This window comes from Salmo salar, chromosome ssa17, assembly GCF_905237065.1.
Source record: "Salmo salar chromosome ssa17, Ssal_v3.1, whole genome shotgun sequence".
NCBI lineage: Eukaryota > Metazoa > Chordata > Actinopteri > Salmoniformes > Salmonidae > Salmo > Salmo salar.
Window position 1 is genome coordinate 27,435,200 of NC_059458.1, and position 19,678 is coordinate 27,454,877.

General features: G+C 43.2%; 3 protein-coding genes and 1 non-coding gene across 4 annotated transcripts; 1 reads left to right on the top strand and 3 right to left on the bottom strand.

The window, feature by feature from the left end:
* The first annotated feature begins 17 nt into the window (after positions 1–17).
* On the top strand, positions 18–3,481 carry plcx1 (Phosphatidylinositol-specific phospholipase C X domain-containing protein 1). The gene is given in 3 exon segments (NM_001141169.2): positions 18–310; positions 693–778; positions 3,001–3,481. Coding segments are annotated over 3 exon segments (228 nt in total). The 5' UTR covers positions 18–213; the 3' UTR covers positions 3,046–3,481.
* A 7,725-nt stretch (positions 3,482–11,206) lies between these two features.
* LOC106575791 (SOSS complex subunit B2) lies at positions 11,207–14,129 on the bottom strand. The gene is made up of 6 exons (XM_014152476.2): positions 13,351–14,129; positions 13,195–13,241; positions 12,916–13,007; positions 12,368–12,439; positions 12,214–12,289; positions 11,207–12,096 (listed from the first exon to the last, which is right to left on the bottom strand). The coding sequence occupies exons 1-6, from the start codon at positions 13,445–13,447 to the stop codon at positions 11,869–11,871; spliced, it is 612 nt and encodes a 203-aa protein (XP_014007951.1). The 5' UTR covers positions 13,448–14,129; the 3' UTR covers positions 11,207–11,868.
* On the bottom strand, positions 13,725–13,806 carry trnas-cga (transfer RNA serine (anticodon CGA)). The gene has a single exon. It is a non-coding gene; the product is annotated as a tRNA-Ser (tRNA).
* Positions 14,130–14,341: 212 nt separating the features above from the next.
* On the bottom strand, positions 14,342–19,361 carry LOC106575789 (mitochondrial pyruvate carrier 2). Its single transcript, XM_014152474.2, has 5 exons — positions 19,077–19,361; positions 16,643–16,683; positions 16,308–16,392; positions 15,807–15,918; positions 14,342–15,252 (listed from the first exon to the last, which is right to left on the bottom strand). The coding sequence occupies exons 1-5, from the start codon at positions 19,174–19,176 to the stop codon at positions 15,195–15,197; spliced, it is 396 nt and encodes a 131-aa protein (XP_014007949.1). The 5' UTR covers positions 19,177–19,361; the 3' UTR covers positions 14,342–15,194.
* Positions 19,362–19,678: the final 317 nt, after the last annotated feature.

Consider the following 19,678-nt stretch of genomic DNA (forward strand, 5'->3'; position numbering starts at 1 on the left):
ATGCATGTTTTTTTCTTGGGGTAACTGGAATTTCCTCTTCCTACTGAAGATAATGCGGAAGCAAGAATAGGACCAAATGGGAACGGGCATTTCCATCTCTTTCTAGTCACAGACCCGGGTGAACATATTTACAGCATTTTAACTGTGGTCCTGCTACATTCCGCTCGCTGTTTACAAGCTATCATCAATAGTAGATGTCAATAGACGGTGGAAATGGAGCGCGGAGACGCATCGTCCACAAACGCAGACTGGATGTCTCAGCTGCCAGAGGAACTGTGGGGTACACCGCTTTGGGACCTGGCGATACCCGGTGAGAATGAACTTAATCATGTCCAGTGATAGCCTACTGTTAACCATTTTATTTCGATTACAAAAAGAGTTTGATAGAGAAGTAGAGTTTAGAGCACAAGCTATTGTAACGACCCTGGGTTTATAAACGCGGATATCGACTGCCACTTGAGCATGTTTTTGGGGCACAATCGATTGCGCGCTGGACTTCGGGCAAGAAGGTTGAGGGTTCGAGACCTGCTCCCTGCCTGTTTCATTACACTATGTTCATATGGACCTAGCCTAGAGAAAACATTTGTCACGAGTTTCTTTAGAGGAAGTAAGCCTGTTTTTTCAAACCTATTCAGGCTCTTTCCTTGATGTCATATGACTGTGCTTTTGTGTCTTTTTGTCTCTGCTTGCAGGGAGTCATGACAGTATGAGTTACTGCCTGGATACACACTCTCCTGTCTTGGGTTCTGAGTCGTTCATGCTGCAGTTTCTGGATCGACTGGCACCCTGCATTGTACGCCCCTGTGTCTACCGCTGGGCCACCACACAGGCATGCTTCACACACCACACACACACATGTTGGTTTTCCTATCCTTGTGGGGACCAAAATATTGATTCCCATTCAAAATCCTATTTTCCCCAACCCTAACCCCTAATTGTAACTCTAACCCTAAACCTAACTCCTAAGCTGAAAATAGCCTTTTTTCCTTGTGGGGACTGGCGAAATGTCCCTTGTTGTTTCCCCTGGTTTTACAATCTTTGTGAGCACTTCTGGTCCCCACAAGGATAATAAAACCAAAAAGACACACAAGAAGACACACAGAAACAGAAGCACACTGCAGACAGAGAACTGTGTGTGTGTATTATTAATATTATATACAATCTAAGTTAGAGATCTTCCCTGTCCTTTTCTTCCATAGGCGTGGTGTATTCCTGATCAGTTGGATGCTGGAATCCGGTTCTTCGATCTACGGATCGCCCATAAAAACATAAAAAATACACACAGCACACAAGACCTGCTAAAAACACACAACGCAGATGACACGCTGTACTTCGCACACGCGATCTATACGCTACAGACTGTAAAGGTACGGTATAGTATACACACATGCCATCCTGGTGTGTGAATCTTCTGTACTCAGTGTGAGAGCATATGCACTATAAATATTATTCACGATCGTGTGTGTGTGTGTGTGTGTGTGTGTGTGTGTGTAGGAGGCCCTGTCAACCATGGCTGTGTGGTTGGAGCAGCACCAGAAGGAGGTAGTGATCCTGTCCTGTTCCCACTTCTACCTGCTGACTGACTCTGAGCACCAGGCCCTGGTCTGCTACATCACTCAGCTGTTTAAAGACAAACTCTGCCCCCCACAGGTACAGGATAGACAAGACCCCAGTACTGCCTGTCAGTTCAGTTTTCAGGAAGTGGTGTCAGTTGGGGTGAGTTCATGTTTTAGGAAGTGGTGCCAGTTGGGGTGAGTTCATGTTTTTGGAAGTGGTGCCAGTTGGGGTGAGTTCATGTTTTAGGAAGTGGTGCCAGTTGGGGTGAGTTCATGTTTTAGGAAGTGGTGCCAGTTGGGGTGAGTTCATGTTTTCAGGAAGTGGTGCCAGTTGGGGTGAGTTCATGTTTTCAGGAAGTGGTGCCAGTTGGGGTGAGTTCATGTTTTCAGGAAGTGGTGCCAATTGGGGTGAGTTCATGTTTTCAGGCAGTGGTGCCAGTTGGGGTGAGTTCACGTTTTCAGGAAGTGGTGTTAGTTGGGGTCAGTTAAGTTTTCAGGAAGCGAAGTGTCCATTGTTTTCTGTGTTTTATTGGCATGAAAGGTGAATGAACTCTCGTGTGTGTGTGTGTGTGTGTGTGTGTGTGTGTCTAGGAGACTCCTTATCTGAGCCAGTGCTGGGATCTGGGGCAGCAGGTCATCATTTCGTATGACGATGAGACGATTCTTCACCAACACAAGGAACTGTGGCCTAAGATCCCTTACTGGTACGCTCTGTGTGTGGGACTCTGTATTTGGGACTCTGTGTGAGTGTGTGTTAAACCTGTAACTTTTGACCCTTTACAGGTACGCTGACTCGGCAGACCCCAAAGAGGTCATTTCTTACCTGGAGGAGCGGCAGAAGGCCCAAGGAAGAGCAGGTTAGTGTGTGTGGGTGTGTGTGCGTGTGTGTCCTTTGATTGACAGCTGAGCTCTTTGATTGACAGCTCATTTCTTCACCTCGGGGCTGAACCTGACGGAGGATACTGCTGTGGTGGTCTGCAACCCCTGTCTGACGATGAGGAAGTTAACGATGAAGAGTTTCTCCCTGCTGCTGGACTGGGTGGAGAAGCAGACTCCTGGACCGGACCTAACCGCTGTCAACATCATCTGTGGAGACTTTGTGGGTCTGAACCACTTTGCCTCTGTGGTTATCGGGCTCAATAAGAAACTGCTGAAGACAGAGAACCAGGGACGGAGTGAGAAAGAGACTGACAGATAAACATGCACAGAATCCCAAATAGCTTCTAGCTCCTTCTACCTATGCAGTTGTGGAGATCTGAGAGGTTTGGTTAGGTGTAATCAACATGGTACTCTGATACACTAGATCAGGGGTGTCAAGCTCATTCCATGCAGGGCCTAGTGTCTGCTGGTTGTTGTTTTTTCCTTTCATTAAGACCTAGACAAGCAGGTGAGGGGAGTTCCTTACTAAATAGGGAGGAGCGAAAACCCACAGACACTCGGCCATCTGTGGAATGAGTTTGACACGTGCACTAAGCATGTGTCAAATTAAATGTATTTAAATAGCCCTTCTTACATCAGCTGATATCTCAAAGTGCTGTACAGAAACCCAGCCTAAAACCCCAAACAGCAAGCAATGCAGGTGTAGAAGCACAAGTACTACTAGATCATATGAATGAGTTAGACACGTGCACTACTAGATCATATGAATGAGTTTGACACGTGCACTACTAGATTATATGAATGAGTTTGACACGTGCACTAGATCATATGAGTGAGTTGCCATGTTTCCCAATGTCTACCTACAGCACAGGGTGTCAGGTTTACTGTGTTCTTAATGAGTATGATGGATACAATGAGAGGTTTTTACATTCTAAAGTGATGCCAAAGGAAAAGTTCCATCCTCAGATGGACAATAGAATTTATTCTATTCTATATGCAAATACACTACATGCAGGGGCAAATACATAAATGTCTATTGAACTTTTCATCAGTTTGAAGGATCATTATTTCAAGCATCATTAACACTAACACCTTGAAATAGTCATGTTACAGCAGGTGTGACTTTATAAAGTAAACCACTTCCTCACAGCTGAGAATGAATACCCTGAGAAACTCATGTAAACTGTGTGCTGCCCTCCTGTGTTCAAACAGCAGAAGGGCAGTAAAACATGTTGCAGGGACAGATCTGTTGGCACTAGTTTTATTTTCTAGAGGAAAGTAAAACAGAAGCTAACAAAAAGGTCAATAAAAGTGTATGGTGAAACAAAATAATAATACATTTAAAATCATATAATGAAAAAGGAAAAAGCAGAAATGATGGCAGATCACTGAACAAAAGATACATTTGAACTCACACCTAACAAGGTGCACAATTAATGTCACACTATTAACTAGAGAAATAGATGCATTGTAGAACATATAGTGAACACATACGTCAAATAAACATTGATGTAATTCACAAATGGCATACAGTAAGGCACTTCATTGATACAGCCAGACAGAAAAAAACTATAAAATGAACAAAGATGGAATATCTAGCAGTTCAAATCTAATTCATGAAATATGAAATATAATCTAACTCCTTCAAAAGGCAGTTATTTCTGAAAAAGAAGCAGCATGGCCTCCTGCTCTAAAGTCTCTATATGGGAAGATCTCAATTGCATACTCCTCGTCTCCTCAAAACCAATTGGAGAAGGTCCGAGGGGAAGGAACTCTGGCTTTCTCATGCAAGGGGTTTTGAGAAAGATACGAGACAGGACGCGAGGAGTATGCAATTGACACCTTCCCTATGACTTTGGTTTACCTTCTCTTATCACACCTCCCTACACATCTCCTTCAGCAGAATCCCATAGGGGCGGATGGAGCGCTCCACAATCCTCATCTCTTCTTCCTCAGATGTGCCGTCATTAACTGGAACAAGCCAGTAGTCAACTCTCTTACAGATCTTCCGTTGGGTTGGGTTGATACGGTTCTGAAGGACCATCCTGTAGGTTTTCCCGTTTGTCGTCGACACAAAGTCTCTAGCGTAGCCGCTGGCTTGGCTGAGGTCAGGAGTGGAGTAGATCCCTCGCCCGTAGAGCTGCCTATCTCCTACTTTATAGTGGGACTGGATGATGCCTTTAGCCCCGTCCTCGCTGGTACCGTGATATGACACTGGCCACTCCCCGGGAACCGAGTATGTCCGAATCCCGTTTGGACCGAGCCATGTGTTATCTCCGTATTTGTCCAGAACCTTCAACGCGATCCGTTTCCATCCACACGGTCTCTTGTAACCCTCATCGCCTCTCACAAAACTCTGAGAGTCGGAAACGTTGGTGAAGTCATAATCAAACTTCCTATCAAAGAATTTTTCCTCATCCACAAAGAGTTCGGTGTTGGTTGCCTTGCTTTTGTCCTCGCTGAAGAAAAGCACTGATAACCCCCATGTCAACCATGAGACAGGGTTGAGCCACTGCAGGAGAGAGGTGACGCCCAGGACAGAACCGATGAGAAAGCCTTCCACAGTCAAAAGGTTTTCAGGTGTCTTGCCAGGGTTGTTCCTCTGAAAGTCGGACAAGGGCCTCACCGTGGCTCCCATTGCCACTGATAGGGCCTCATAGCGTACACCCTCGTCAAGCATGACTGGTCTGAGAACAGTTGTTAAAAGTGAAAGCCTCTCAAACCAGTAAGGATATGTGTCTGTAGCTGATCATGGAGCAATCATTAGCAGCTAACACCTCAAACTTCTCTCAGGTCCTCGGTCGGTATTTTTCCGTTGTCTTTGCAAACTAACCGAATGAAAAACCTTCTGGCTACTACAGAAAGACTGTCTCCACCCACAATGACAGACTTTCAGTTTCATTTTTAGTCTTGGCAGAATTTGGAAGGACATAGCATTGGTCTTGGGCAGGGCACAAGGCTTATAAACAGAAAGTCAATAGCAGACTACCTGGGACATAACTTTACTCTGAATAGAAAGGAAATCCTGCACCACAGTTAAGTTGTCTGACTGCAGGAGCCTTCGTCAGGCGGTCATTGCTTGTGTTACCATCCCCCCACCCCCGAGAAGCTCACCTCCAGCACACACACACTGTGGACTTTGGACTGATCTGAATGTATATGTCTGATCTGAATTTATATGGCTAGTTAACTTGTGAATCTTCTCTGAACTTTTACTCAAATGCTTAACTAGCATAGACATACTTGTTATTTTATCTCAGACTTTTATAGCCTACTGGATTCAGAGAGCTAGTCTCTCACATTATTTTGTTGGGAGGAGTGACTCTATGGACTTCCAATGGCTAGCCCTACAATGTAGAAAACAGTACAAATAAAGCAAAACCCTTGAATGAGTAGGTGTGTCCAAACTTCTGACTGGTACTCTATGTGTGCAATTCAGAGGGTGAATGAGTAAGACAGAATATTGAAGTGCCTTTGAACAGGGTATGGTAGTAGGTGCCAGGTGTCAAGAACTGTAACACTACTGGGTTTTTCACACTCAACAGTTTCCCGTGTGTATCAAGTATGGTCTACCACCCCAATGACATCCAGCCAACTTGACACGACTGTGGGAAGCATTGGAGTCAACATGTGCCAGCATTCCCGTGGAACACTTTTGACACCTTGTAGAGTCCATGCCCCGACGAATTGGTTCTGTTCTGGGGGGCATAAGGGGTTGCTGCAACTCAATATGAAGGTGTTCTTAATGTTTAGTACACTCAGTGTAAGTGGAAGGATGAAGGACAGGAGTCACAGAGATAGTCAATCAAATCAAATTTATTTATATAGCCCTTCGTACATCAGCTGATATCTCAAAGTGCTGTACAGAAACCCAGCCTAAAACCCCAAACAGCAAGCAAAGCATGTGAAAGAAGCACGGTGGCTAGGAAAAACTCCCTAGGAAAAACTCCCTAGAAAGGCCAAAAACCTAGGAAGAAACCTAGAGAGGAACCAGGCTATGAGGGGTGGCCGGTCCTCTTCTGGCTGTGCAGGGTGGATATTATAACAGAACATGGTCAAGATGTTAAAATGTTCATAAATGACCAGCATGGTCAAATAATAATAATCATAGTAGTTGTCGAGGGTGCAACAAGCACGTCCGGTGAACAGGTCAGGGTTCCATAGCCGCAGGCAGAACAGTTGAAACTGTATCAGCAGCACGGCCAGGTGGACTGGGGACAGCAAGGAGTCATCATACCAGGTAGTCCTGAGGCATGGTCCTAGGGCTCAGGTCCTCCGAGAGAAAGACAGAAAGAGAGAAAGAGAGAATTAGAGAGAGCATATTTAAATTCACACAGGACACCGGATAAGACAAGAGAAATACTCCAGATGTAACAGACTGACCCTAGCCCCCCAACACATAGCCTCCAGTATTTATGCTGCAGTAGTTTGAGACAGGAGGGATCAGAAGACACTGTGGCCCCATCCGATGATACCCCCGGACAGGGCCAAACAGGCAGGATATAACCCCACCCACTTTGCCAAAGCACAGCCCCCACACCACTAGAGGGATGTCTCCAACCACCAACTTACCATCCTAAGACAAGGCCGAGTATAGCCCACAACGATCACCGCCATGGCACAACCCAAAGGGGGGCGCCAACCCAGACAGGAAGACCACGTCAGTGACTCAACCCACTCAAGTGACGCACCCCTCCCATGGACGGCATGGAAGAACACCAGTAAGCCAGTGACTCAGCCCCTGTAAAAGGGTTAGAGGCAGAGAATCCCAGTGGAAAGAGGGGAACCGGCAAGGCAGAGACAGCAAGGGCGGTTCGTTGCTCCAGCCTTTCCGTTCACCTTCACACTCCTGGGCCAGACTATACTTAATCATAGGACCTACTGAAGAGATAAGTCTTCAGTAAAGACTTAAAGGTTGAGACTGAGTCTGCGTCTCTCACATTGGTAGGCAGACCATTCCATAAAAATTGAGCTCTATAGGAGAAAGCCCTACCTCCAGCCGTTTGCTTAGAAATTCTAGGGACAATTAGGAGGCCTGCGTCTTGTGACCGTAGCGTACGTGTAGGTATGTACGGCAGGACCAAATCGGAAAGATAGGTAGGAGCAAGCCCATGTAATGCTTTGTAGGTTAGCAGTAAAACCTTGAAATCAGCCCTTGCCTTAACAGGAAGCCAGTGTAGGGAGGCTAGCACTGGAGTAATATGATCAATTTTTTTTGTTCTAGTCAGGATTCTAGCAGCCGTATTTAGCACTAACTGAAGTTTGTTTTGTGCTTTATCCGGGTAGCCGGAAAGTAGAGCATTGCAGTAGTCCAGCCTAGAAGTAACAAAAGCATGGATACATTTTTCTGCGTCATTTTTGGACAGAAAGTTTCTGATTTTTGCAATGTTACGTAGATGGAAAAAAGCTGTCCTTGAAACAGTCTTGATATGTTCTTCAAAAGAGAGATCAGGGTCCAGAGTAACGCCGAGGTCCTTCACAGTTTTATTTGAGACGACTGTACAACCATCCAGATTAATTGTCAGATTCAACAGAAGATCTCTTTGTTTCTTGGGACCTAGAACAAGCATCTCTGTTTTGTCCGAGTTTAAAAGTAGAAAGTTTGCAGCCATCCACTTCTTTATGTCTGAAACACAGGCTTCTAGCGAGGGCAATTTTGGGGCTTCACCATGTTTCATTGAAATGTACAGCTGCGTGTCGTCCGCATAGCAGTGAAATTTAACATTATGTTTTCGAATGACATCCCCAAGAGGTAAAATATATAGTGAAAACAATAGTGGTCCTAAAACGGAACCTTGAGGAACACCGAAATTTACAATTGATTTGTCAGAGGACAAACCATTCACAGAGACAAACTGATACTGCTTCAGGAAGGCAGTGAGTTGCTGTGCAACAGCTTTTTCAATTTTTTTTGAGAGGAATGGAAGATTCAATATAGGCCGATAGTTTTTTATAATTTCTGGATCAAGATTCGGCTTTTTCAAGAGAGGCTTTATTACTGCCACTTTTAGTGAACTTGGTACACATCCGGTGGATAGAGAGCCGTTTATTATGTTCAACATAGGGGGGCCAAGCACAGGAAGCAGCTCTTTCAGTAGTTTAGTTGGAATAGGGTCCAGTATGCAGCTTGAGGGTTTGGAGGCACATGATTATTTTCATCATTGTGTCAAGAGTATCTCCCTTGATCCTAGGTCCTGGCAGAGTTGTGTAGACTCAGGACAATGGAGCTTTGGAGGAATACCCAGATTTAAAGAGGAGTCTGTAATTTGCTTTCTAATGATCATGATCTTTTCCTCAAAGAAGTTCATAAATGTATTACTGCTGAAGTGAAAGCCATCCTCCATTTGCCAAGGCTGCTTTTTAGTTAGCTTTGCGACAGTATCAAAAAGAAATTTAGGATTGTTCTTATTTTCCTCAATTAAGTTGGAAAAATAGGATGATCGAGCAGCAGTGAGGGCTCTTCGATACTGCACGGTACTGTCTTTCCAAGCTAGTCGGAAGACTTCCAGTTTGGTGTGGCGCCATTTCTGTTCCAATTTTCTGGAAGCTTGCTTCAGAGCTCGTGTATTTTCTGTATACCAGGGAGCTAGTTTCTTATGACAGATGTTTTTAGTTTTTAGGGGTGCAACTGCATCTAGGGTATTGCGCAAGGTTAAATTGAGTTCCTCGGTTAGGTGGTTAACTGATTTTTGTCCTCTGACGTCCTTGGGTAGGCAGAGGCAGTCTGGAAGGGCATCAAGGAATCTTTGGGTTGTCTGAGAATTTATAGCACGACTTTTAATGCTCCTTGGTTGGGGTCTGAGCAGATTATTTGTTGCGATTGCCAACGTAATAAAATGGTGGTCCGATAGTCCAGGATTATGAGGAAAAACATTAAGATCCACAACATTTATTCCATGGGACAAAACTAGGTCCAGAGTATGACTGTGGCAGTGAGTAGGTCCAGAGACATGTTGGACAAAACCCACTGAGTCGATGATGGCTCCGAAAGCCTTTTGGAGTGGGTCTGTGGACTTTTCCATGTGAATGTTAAAGTCACCAAAAATTAGAATATTATCTGCTATGACTACAAGATCTGATAGGAATTCAGGGAACTCAGTGAGGAACACTGCATATGGCCCAGGAGGCCTGTAAACAGTAGCTATAAAAAGTGAGTGAGTAGGCTGCATAGATTTCATGACTAGAAGCTCAAAAGACGAAAACGTCAGTTTTTTTTTTGTAAATTGAAATTTGCTATCGTAAATGTTAGCAACACCTCCGCCTTTGCCGGATGCACGGGGGGTATGGTCACTAGTGTAACCAGGGGGTGAGGCCTCATTTAACACAGTAAATTCATCAGGCTTAAGCCATGTTTCAGTCAGGCCAATCACATCAAGATTATGATCAGTGATTAGTTCATTGACTATAACTGCCTTGGAAGTGAGGGATCTAACATTAAGTAACCCAATTTTGAGATGTGAGGTATCACGATCTCTTTCAATAATGGCAGGAATGGAGGAGGTCTTTATACTAGTGAGATTGCTAAAGCGAACACCGCCATTTTTAATTTTGCCCAACCTAGATCGAGGCACAGACACGGTCTCAATGGGGAAAGCTGAGCTGACTACGCTGACTGTGCTAGTGGCAGACTCCACTAAGCTGGCAGGCTGGCTAACAGCCTGCTGCCTGGCCTGCACCCTATTTCATTGTGGAGCTAGAGGAGTTAGAGCCCTGTCTATGTTCGTAGATAAGATGAGAGCACCCCTCCAGCTAGGATGGAGTCTGTCACTCCTCAACAGGCCAGGCTTGGTCCTGTTTGTGGGTGAGTCCCAGAAAGAGGGCCAATTATCTACAAATTCTATCTTTTGGGAGGGGCAGAAAACAGTTTTCAACCAGCGATTGAGTTGTGAGACTCTGCTGTAGAGCTCATCACTCCCCCTAACTGGGAGGGGGCCAGAGACAATTAATCGATGCCGACACATCTTTCTAGCTGATTTACACGCTGAAGCTATGTTGCGCTTGGTGACCTCTGACTGTTTCATCCTAACATCGTTGGTGCCGACGTGGATAACAATATCTCTATACTCTCTACACTCGCCAGTGTTAGCTTTAGCCAGCACCGTCTTTAGATTAGCCTTAACGTCGGTAGCCCTGCCCCCTGGTAAACAGTGTATGATCGCTGGATGATTAGTTTTAAGTCTAATACTGCGGGTAATGGAGTCGCCAATGACTAGGGTTTTCAATTTGTCAGAGCTAATGGTGGGAGCCGTCGGCGTCGCAGACCCCACAACGGGAGGAGTAGAGACCAGAGAATTCTCGGCCTCCGACTCCGACTCGCTTAATGGGGAGAACCGGTTGAAAGTTTCTGTCGGCTGAATAAGCGACACCGGTTGAGCATTCCTACAGCGTTTCCCTCCAGAAGCCATGAGAAAGTTGTCCGGCTGCGGGGACCGTGCGAGGGGGTTTATACTAACGTTACTATCTGTACTTACTGGTGGCACAGACGCTGTTTCATCCTTTCCTACACAGAAATTGCCCTTGCCTAACGATTGCGTCTGAAGCTGGGCTTGCAGTACAGCTATCCTTGCCGTAAGGCGATCGTTCTCCTGTATATTATAAGTACAACGACTGCAATTAGAAGGCATCATGTTAATGTTACTTAGCTTCGGCTGTTTGAAGTCCTGACGAACCATGTCCAGATAAAACCTCCGGGGTGAAAAAGTTGAATGAAAAAAGTTGAGTGAGGGAAAAAGTAAAAATATACGGTAATGAAAAAGTAAAAAACCGTAAGGTAGCAAAGTAAGATCGGCAACAAAATGCACAGCAGCGTAAACAAGTCTGCAAGTTGTGACCGGAAACAGTGAGTTCTGTGATAGGACTGAACTGTTTCTAACGGGCTTTAATGGCTTGTAGAAGTGGACTTTATTCAGGAAGGTCTTGTGGACACAAGGCTTTTTTCCATGGTCCAGAACCTTCAGGACTGGGGTTTTGGACTGGGTCTCACTCAGTGTGCTTTGGGAGTAGATTCATCTGAGAACTCGGCCCTCTATCTCTCTTGGATGTGTGTGGTAGGGTGTTTCTCTGTGTGGTTCATATGTAAGGACACTTTCTCACATGCATCCTCTAGAATCTGCAGTGTTCCAGAAATATTAAAGAGAAAGTCCTCTAACCTGGTCTCATTCTTTTTTGCCTCTTTCCAAGAAACAACTTCTACCTACTGCAAATGAAAGGGGAGCAGGCTATCTGCCGGTATGGACGTGTTGAAACAGTTGGAGTGAGTTGAGTAACTTTACTTCAAACCCCCAAAATCTTTTAGTTATGATTTATTTATGTATGTTACCCAAATGTGTAACATGTTATCTTCCTTAGAAAATGACCATGTTAACAAAAATGATTTAATTTGCTAAATAAAAATAGAGCTAGGCCCAAGATACGTGCTGGTTTGAAACCAGCGTCATTTCCTCTTTAGCCCTTGCCGTGGGTCCCTGCTGTTGCCCATAGATACTGTGGGCTTGGGGTCGGTGCCAGGACCTCCGGTGCCTCGCCCAGTCTGCTGTCCTGTGCTCCCATAGGTTGGATTCCGGGAGAGCGGAGAGCATCCATTGGAAGAGTATGTGAGGGTGGGGACTGAGGGGGTGGAGTTTTGACTGACAGAAGAACTGTTCTGGGACTCAATTTTAGACTGGAGAGAGGAGGATGAGATGAACAGAGAGAAAGGGAGAGGTGATGGAGAGGAGGGGAGATGTAGAAAATAACATGTATAATAATATGTATAGATCATTCTGGTGTGTATACTCACCGGCCTGTTGGCCTGGGCCAGTACCTCTGGGTTTGGTTCACTAAAGTTTGGCACCTCAGAGAAGACCATGCAAAAACTACAATACAACACAGATCAATACCTTAACTAAATCTACAACACATTAGAATCCAAGTCAACCGTTTGTGTGTCTTACTCTCCTATCTTCTGCAGGTCTCCTCCTCTGCCAGTGTAGAGAGTCAGACAGCCCTTCCACAGGGATGCATAGCTGACGAGAGAGAGAAACAGACAGACGACAGAGAGAGACACTGAGCTGCACTTCCTAACCTCCTTTTCAAACATATGACCATTGAGACATATTTCCCTCAGATTACACAGACCCACAAAACTCGAAAACAAATCCAACTTTAATAAAGTCCCATATCTATTGGGTGAAATACCACAGTGTGCCATCACAGCAGTAAGATTTGTGACCTGTTGCCACAAGAAAAGGGCAACCAGTGAAGAACAAACACCATTGTAAATACAACCCATATTTATGTTTATTTATTTTCCCTTTTTTACTTTAACTATTTGCACATATTTACAACAATGTATATTGACATAATTGTCAGAGAGACAGAACATAATAAATGACTGTCTAGATAGATAGATAGATAGATAGATAGATAGATAGATAGATAGATAGATAGATAGATAGATAGATAGATAGATAGATAGATAGATAGATAGATAGATAGATACCCTCGTGTGAGGCGGAGGATGTCTCCTGGCTGGATGAGTCCACCCACCTCGTCCCACACAGACAGGGTGATGCACCCACTCTTATCAGCCACCTGACAGGAGAGGGAGGGGGAGAGGGAGTAGAATAGACAGGGAGGGTGGAAGAGAGCAATTATCCCACTTTACAGGAGAGAGGTAGAGAAGGTTTGCATGAAGGAGAGAGCAGAAAAAGGCAGGATGAGACTGAAGAAAGATGGGGGGTGGAGGAGAGGGAGAAAATAATGAGGAAATGATCCTCACCTTGCAGGAGCGAACCTCATGCCCATCCTTTGTTTTAGTTACCCTTCCTTCAGGTGGAGGGAAGGAGAGAGTGAACAAAGTTTGCATTCATTCATCACCAAATGAAAAACAATATTTTTTTATAAAACAAACATTTTACTGTCATTCACCACTCACCCATTTCCAACACGATAAAGATTACATTTAAATTCTTCAATCCCAACTTTATGTCTTTTATCAAGAATTGAGCATCGTTTGGCACAATGGCGAACATATTTGATTAAAGTCACTGAAGCGAGAGAAGAGAGACTAGTAGTGATGGTGGAAATCGTTCAAATCAGGTTCTAATTAATTTACAGCTGTCAAAATTAGGGAGACGAGAAAAACACATGATTATCAAGGGGGCGTGTTACGTTCAGAGCTCGTTCCCCCATAATAAAGCATAAATTCTCCATATAGCTATTTCGAAATCCAAATAAGCCTATATAAGCAGAATACATACTTGCCGTATGTTTTCTTTAATACAACTGCAAATACTAAAAGTGAACAATCGTCACGAACAGGATTCGAACCTGTGCGGGGAAACCCCATTGGATTTCGAGTCCAACGCCTTAACCTCTCGGCCACCGTGACTGTGCAAATTACTAGCGGTAACAATGGTATAGAAACCCTCTTGCGATATTGGGATATTTGGCTAAGTATTTTTTTGAGAAGCTAGTTACGTTAGATAAGTAGTATTGTAAGAGAGCGCTGGTTTCATACTGCATCCTTGCTTTTCTTAGTAGCTACGTATTGTAAATAAACTGAAGGTAAGACATTTTCTCTTTTCCTGTCCTGCACTGTAGTTTGCCAAATTGCCACATGGTGGCGCCTATACACTGCCGACGAGATGGGTGAGGCCAGGGCCACACAGAATGCACAACAAACAAAAACATCATAGACCATATCAGGGTTCTATAGCTATCTCTCTTCAAAAGGTTTATAATATAATGTTTACAATGTATTGTAAAATATGACAAACATGTGAATAAAATGTAAATGAAGAACAACAAAAGCGATGAAAAGTTAGTCCTTATCAAAACAGCTGAATCTGTAATTCATCTGGCCTGTAGGCCTACAAGGTTGTAACATTTTTACTACAGAAAACAAACGATTTTACAGATACAGCTTTCATAAATACATTATTTTATTTAAATTACAACAATTATGTAATCCTACAAACAACTGTATTAAATTTGCACATAATACTAAGTAAATATTTAAGGGCACAAATCTATTACAAATATTGAGAGTTCAAGCCAAAATCAGATATTTCCTTGGTCTCAAAATAATTCTAACACCAAAAAGGAAGGAATGTAAATTCCTACATATTCATTAGGCCTATTAGAATATAGTGCCTGGTTATATGGGGCCTGGTTATATACATATCACAGGAGGCTGCTGAGGGGAGGAACGCTAATATTAATGGCTGGAATGGAGTGAATAGAATGTTATCAAACACATGGTACCCATGGAAATTCCATGTATTCCGTTCCAGCCATTACTATGAGCCAGCCCTCCCAAATTAAGTTGCAACTGGCCACCTGTGATATGTACTGTATATAAGACCTGTGATATGTACTGTATATAAGACCTGTGATATGTACTGTATATCAGACCTGTGATATGTACTGTATATCAGACCTGTGATATGTACTGTATATCAGACCTGTGATATGTACTGTATATCAGACCTGTGATATGTACTGTATATAAGACCTGTGATATGTACTGTATATAAGACCTGTGATATGTACTGTATATCAGACCTGTGATATGTACTGTATATAAGACCTGTGATATGTACTGTATATCAGACCTGTGATATGTACTGTATATCAGACCTGTGATATGTACTGTATATCAGACCTGTGTTAGTGACTGTTGAGGGTTGACTTTACAGACTTTACATAAAAATGGATTAAGACATGAAGAAATTAAATACAAGTGTGTATGCGTGTGTCTGTGTTTATGTGCGTGGGTTATATGATGGGGATCTGGGCTTTCTCGTCCTGTTGCTTCTTTACTTCCTGTTGGTACCTAGAAACACAGAGGGACAGGGTTGACCTCCGACCTTAACAAACCAGAACAAAGGTTCAAACAGACTAATCATAGGTCTCAGTGAGCAAAGACAAGTTGGCAGGCATGCTATCCTTTACATTCAGGCAAGGACCCTGACAGATCAATTTAGCCCTCTGTTTTTTAAAGTGTAAACAAATGAAAGATAATGACCATGGTTATAGAGTAACATTTTTTTTAGATGAATTTAAGTAATCTTGCAAAATACAACTCTCAGGACCAGTTTGCCAACAAAGAAATGTGTCTGTAAAAAGTTCCAAACAGGTATAGACACCATGTCCAAGGACAATGGACTGTCATAAATGAATCTGTTTTTGACCAAACACACCTTGCCATGCAAAGCAGTACTGTATATTTATTAACAATGTTATTGTCAGACAATGGCATTGATTGACATACACCCCATCAGAATTTTGTTTTTATTTCCCTTTCTTTCTCCTTATAGGGTTTGATTGAATGCCATGCATGTCAGTTTGCATAGCTCTGTGTCTAACTATGGAGTCTGTCCCACTCACATCCAGATTCTAACAAGTTGGTTGGCTCCTGCCAATCCAAGAAAACCGTTGACAAAAAAGAGACCCCAGTTCTTCGGAATAATGACAAGAGAATATCGGGACCAAATAACACCTGCAAAATAGAGGGGTGACAAGACAGGTAAAAAGACAGGTAAAGAGACAGGTAAAAAGACAGGTAAAAAGACAGGTAAAGAGACAGGTAAAAAGACAGGTAAAAAGACAGGTAAAGAGACAGGTAAAAAGACAGGTAAAAAGACAGGTAAAGAGACAGGTAAAGAGACAGGTAAAGAGACAGGTAAAGAGACAGGTAAAAAGACAGGTAAAGAGACAGGTAAAAAGACAGGTAAAGAGACAGGTAAAGAGACAGGTAAAGAGACAGGTAAAGAGACAGATAAAGTTGGAGCATCTGAATGTTTTTTAGCTTCAGGAATTTGTTACTGTTGTATAGTGGATGTAAATGTCAAATATTGTCTTTCCCCACTTTCCCACAATGTCCGTTACCTGTAGTCATGAGTACTCCAGACTGAGAGAGACTCAGTTTATCAGCTGGTCGGGTCATATCAGCCATGCCAGCCATAACCAGGCCCTGTAGAGAGAGAGAGAGAGACTCAGTTTATCAGCTGACCGGGTCATATCAGCCATGCCAGCCATAACCAGGCCCTGTAGAGAGAGAGAGAGAGACTCAGTTTATCAGCTGACCGGGTCATATCAGCCATGCCAGCCATAACCAGAGATGTAGAGAGAGATAAAGAGAGAGAATCACAGCCATGCTTACTTTTAGCACCATTAGAAGATGTCCAGCACATGAGACACTTGTTAAAGATATCAACTCTTACCCATTTACACACTGGTGCCCAGAAGAAGACTGTCTTTGGGCCTACAAAGGGAAACATATCAGTGTTTATTTAGAAAGGTTAGAAATGAAAGTTGAGTACAATTACACAAGATTACAATGAATCATGTGAGCGTTAGTTTTGTGTAAACAGTTGGTTGATACCGCAACAAAGAGATCACACTGGGCACACACTGGTTGAATCAATGTTGTTTCCACGTCATTTCAATGAATTTAAGTTGAACCAATGTGGAATAGATGTTGAATTGACGTCTGAGTGGGATATGCCAAAGCAATTACGCATGAAAACTTTCCATAAAGAGATAAACGTTGTGCAGCATTAAACTCTGAAATCATTTGATTTGTTGTTGAGGAGTGAAATATAAAGATGAAATAGAGAGATAAAGTGGAACTGAAAGTGACTGGAATCAGTATCTTCCTATGGTTTTAACAACTGTTATTCTCCTGCTCTCTTCTTGCCAATTGAAAACTTGCCAAGGGCTATCATTTACTGAAGAGTGCTAAACATGGTGGTTGAACGTCACTAAGCTTCACACATATTATCCATTCAGTGTTCCCTTCTCTTGTCTATTTGATAGCTAGGCTGGTTGTTTTATCAACTATATTAACTTAATTGCTTTGCTTTTAATTTTCGTTATGATTTTAATCTTATCTCTGTATCATTATGCGCCCAAACTATTTTGATATTAATTAACAATATCCCATGAACCAGGAATTGAGAACCACTGATTGGAACAACCTTCTGTCTACCCCCTTCAAGCCACATGAACACACTGTTATAGTTCAGCCCTAGATCCCCAGGGCTGAGAGAAGAGCCCTGTGTACTCCCTCATCAGCATTCAGAATAGCAGCATCAACACTGTTTGTCCTTATTCACCTCTAAGTTAAATTCAGCTACAGACTGACGTGGATGCTATACCAACACTGCTGTAATAAAACGATGTGTGCTCCATTTAAGATAACCTCAATGTCAAGGTTGCACATGGTTTGCTAGTCTAGGACTGACTAGTACTGACCAAGTCCCCATCCAAAGTCCATGCTCTGCTACTGTAGGTTTCAACTCAGGTTTTAACTCAGGTTTCAACTCAATCTAAGTTTAGAGCACTCATTCATATGCTAAAGAGCACTAGTTCATATGACCATTTATCTATTTCTGTTGATACATATGTTTAATGCTCTTGTTTGTCAGTAAATGATAGCAGTCAGTTTCTCCTTTTTGAAAGTGTCTTTAAAATTACATTTACATTTTAGTCATTTAGCAGATGCTCTTATCCAGAGCTACTTACAGTAGTGAATGCACACATTTCTTTTTTTTTTCTTCTCCGCACTGGTCCCCCGTGGGAATCGAACCCACAACCCTGCAAACACCATGCTCTACCAACTGAGCCACACGGGACCACAACATCACTCAGAACTAAAAGACAGATACAGAACTAAAAGACTGAACGACTGGTCGCGTCCATAGATACAGAACTAAAAGACTGAACGACTGGTCGCGTCCATAGATACATAACTAAAAGACTGAACGACTGGTCGCGTCCATAGATACAGAACAAAAAGACTGAACGACTGGGTCGCGTCTCTGGCAACCGAACCGATAGAACCAACGACCAGCCGGCTTGGGTAGCAACCCTAGATTTGTTTCGGGACTATATATTGTGGAAGGATGCAATAGTATGAATAAATTAATGAAAATAACGTTTTTAATGAAAACGTGTCAATCATTATTTGAATATGTTGGTAATCCCTTGAAGCCGGTGTTTCGAGTATATATTCGCACGTTTGCCGGCTCTCGACTTCTTATTTTTTATGCATTTATTCATACTATTTCATCCTTCCACAAGATATATAGCCCCGACACAAATCTGGGGTTGTTCGGTTGCCAGAGACGCTACCCAGTCAATTCAGTCTTGTTGTTCTGCATCTATGGACGCGACCAGTAGTTCGTTGTAAATGTTCGCAAATTCAATCTGGAGTGCCAGATAGCGTTTATAGTGCGCTCTGGCCGTTCGTAAATTCAGAGCCTTGTCAGATTGTCCGTTTGTAAATTCTGAGCGTTTCGCTCTCCGAGCGTTCAGAGCGCACACTGTACGCTCTGGTCGAGGAGCAGGTTGATCCTAGCGTTCTGACCTCAACGGCAGTCAAGCACCGAAGCTAACTGGCTAACGTTGGCTAGCTTGCTAGCTACTTCCAGACACAAATGAGAGAACACCTCATACTCGCCCTAGCAGAACTGGTTAGTCTGTTTTCATAAGTGGGCATAGACAGCAGGCGTCATTTACATTATAAACATTGAAAATATTGCCAATGTGTATCAGAGTATACAGTATAGTGTCTGTACTGTAAGATGGTGAGAACAGTGGAAGTGATGCAGATCTCTCAGGTTGAGGTGAGCCTGATAATAATGTTGTCCTTACCTGCTGGATGGTTGTAGAAAGGTCTCAGTTTAGCAGGTAGTTTGAGCTCGATCTGGTTAAGAATCCTGTGGTATGAAGCTCTAACTCCCACTAAAGCCATGTCTGGAGACTGGAGTTTTATTTCCTACCTTTGTTGAACTTGGTACCGACAGTTCAAAATAAAGAAATAGTATGTGCTGTATTGTAGCAGTAGTACAGCCTGTCATTGATTGGCTATACTAACTAGAATACAGAAAGCAGGCTCATCTACCCGTAGTGCCTAATCTATTATGAAGGCGTGTCAAGGGGCGGTACTGAAATATAAACCCCGCCCCAAACCCACTGCCATTGGTAGGTAGAGTTAGCTCACACTATGATCCCACCCCATTTCGTAAATCCTAGAAAACAGACCTCCGTTTAGTTGCCAACTGTTGTCTACATATCGGAGAAGCGTGTTTGTTCAATATTACATATTTCTATCTGAACGTTCCAAAACGTTGTGTCGTGCTGAACGCGCCCCACATGTGATTGTGGACTGTACATGGCAAAGACACAATGTAAACAATAAATTGAAGAAGCCACGTTTATCTTTTAACTTAGCTTATGATCAAGTTGGCCATTAA

Bases quoted from the DNA above. Each gene is read 5' to 3' on its own strand.
- LOC106575791 (XM_014152476.2), bottom strand. From the start codon at position 13,447: ATGTTCGCCATTGTGCCAAACGATGCTCAATTCTTGATAAAAGACATA. The intron at 12,440-12,915 runs GTATCTATCTAT...CTCTCTCGTCAG, and splicing joins ATCCTCCGCCTCACACGAGG to CTATGCATCCCTGTGGAAGG. The intron at 12,290-12,367 runs GTAAGACACACA...GTTGTATTGTAG, and splicing joins GACCTGCAGAAGATAGGAGA to TTTTTGCATGGTCTTCTCTG.
- LOC106575789 (XM_014152474.2), bottom strand. From the start codon at position 19,176: ATGGCTTTAGTGGGAGTTAGAGCTTCATACCACAGGATTCTTAACCAG. The intron at 16,684-19,076 runs GTAAGGACAACA...TTCCCTTTGTAG, and splicing joins TTTCTACAACCATCCAGCAG to GCCCAAAGACAGTCTTCTTC. The intron at 15,919-16,307 runs GTAACGGACATT...TCTATTTTGCAG, and splicing joins TGGAGTACTCATGACTACAG to GTGTTATTTGGTCCCGATAT.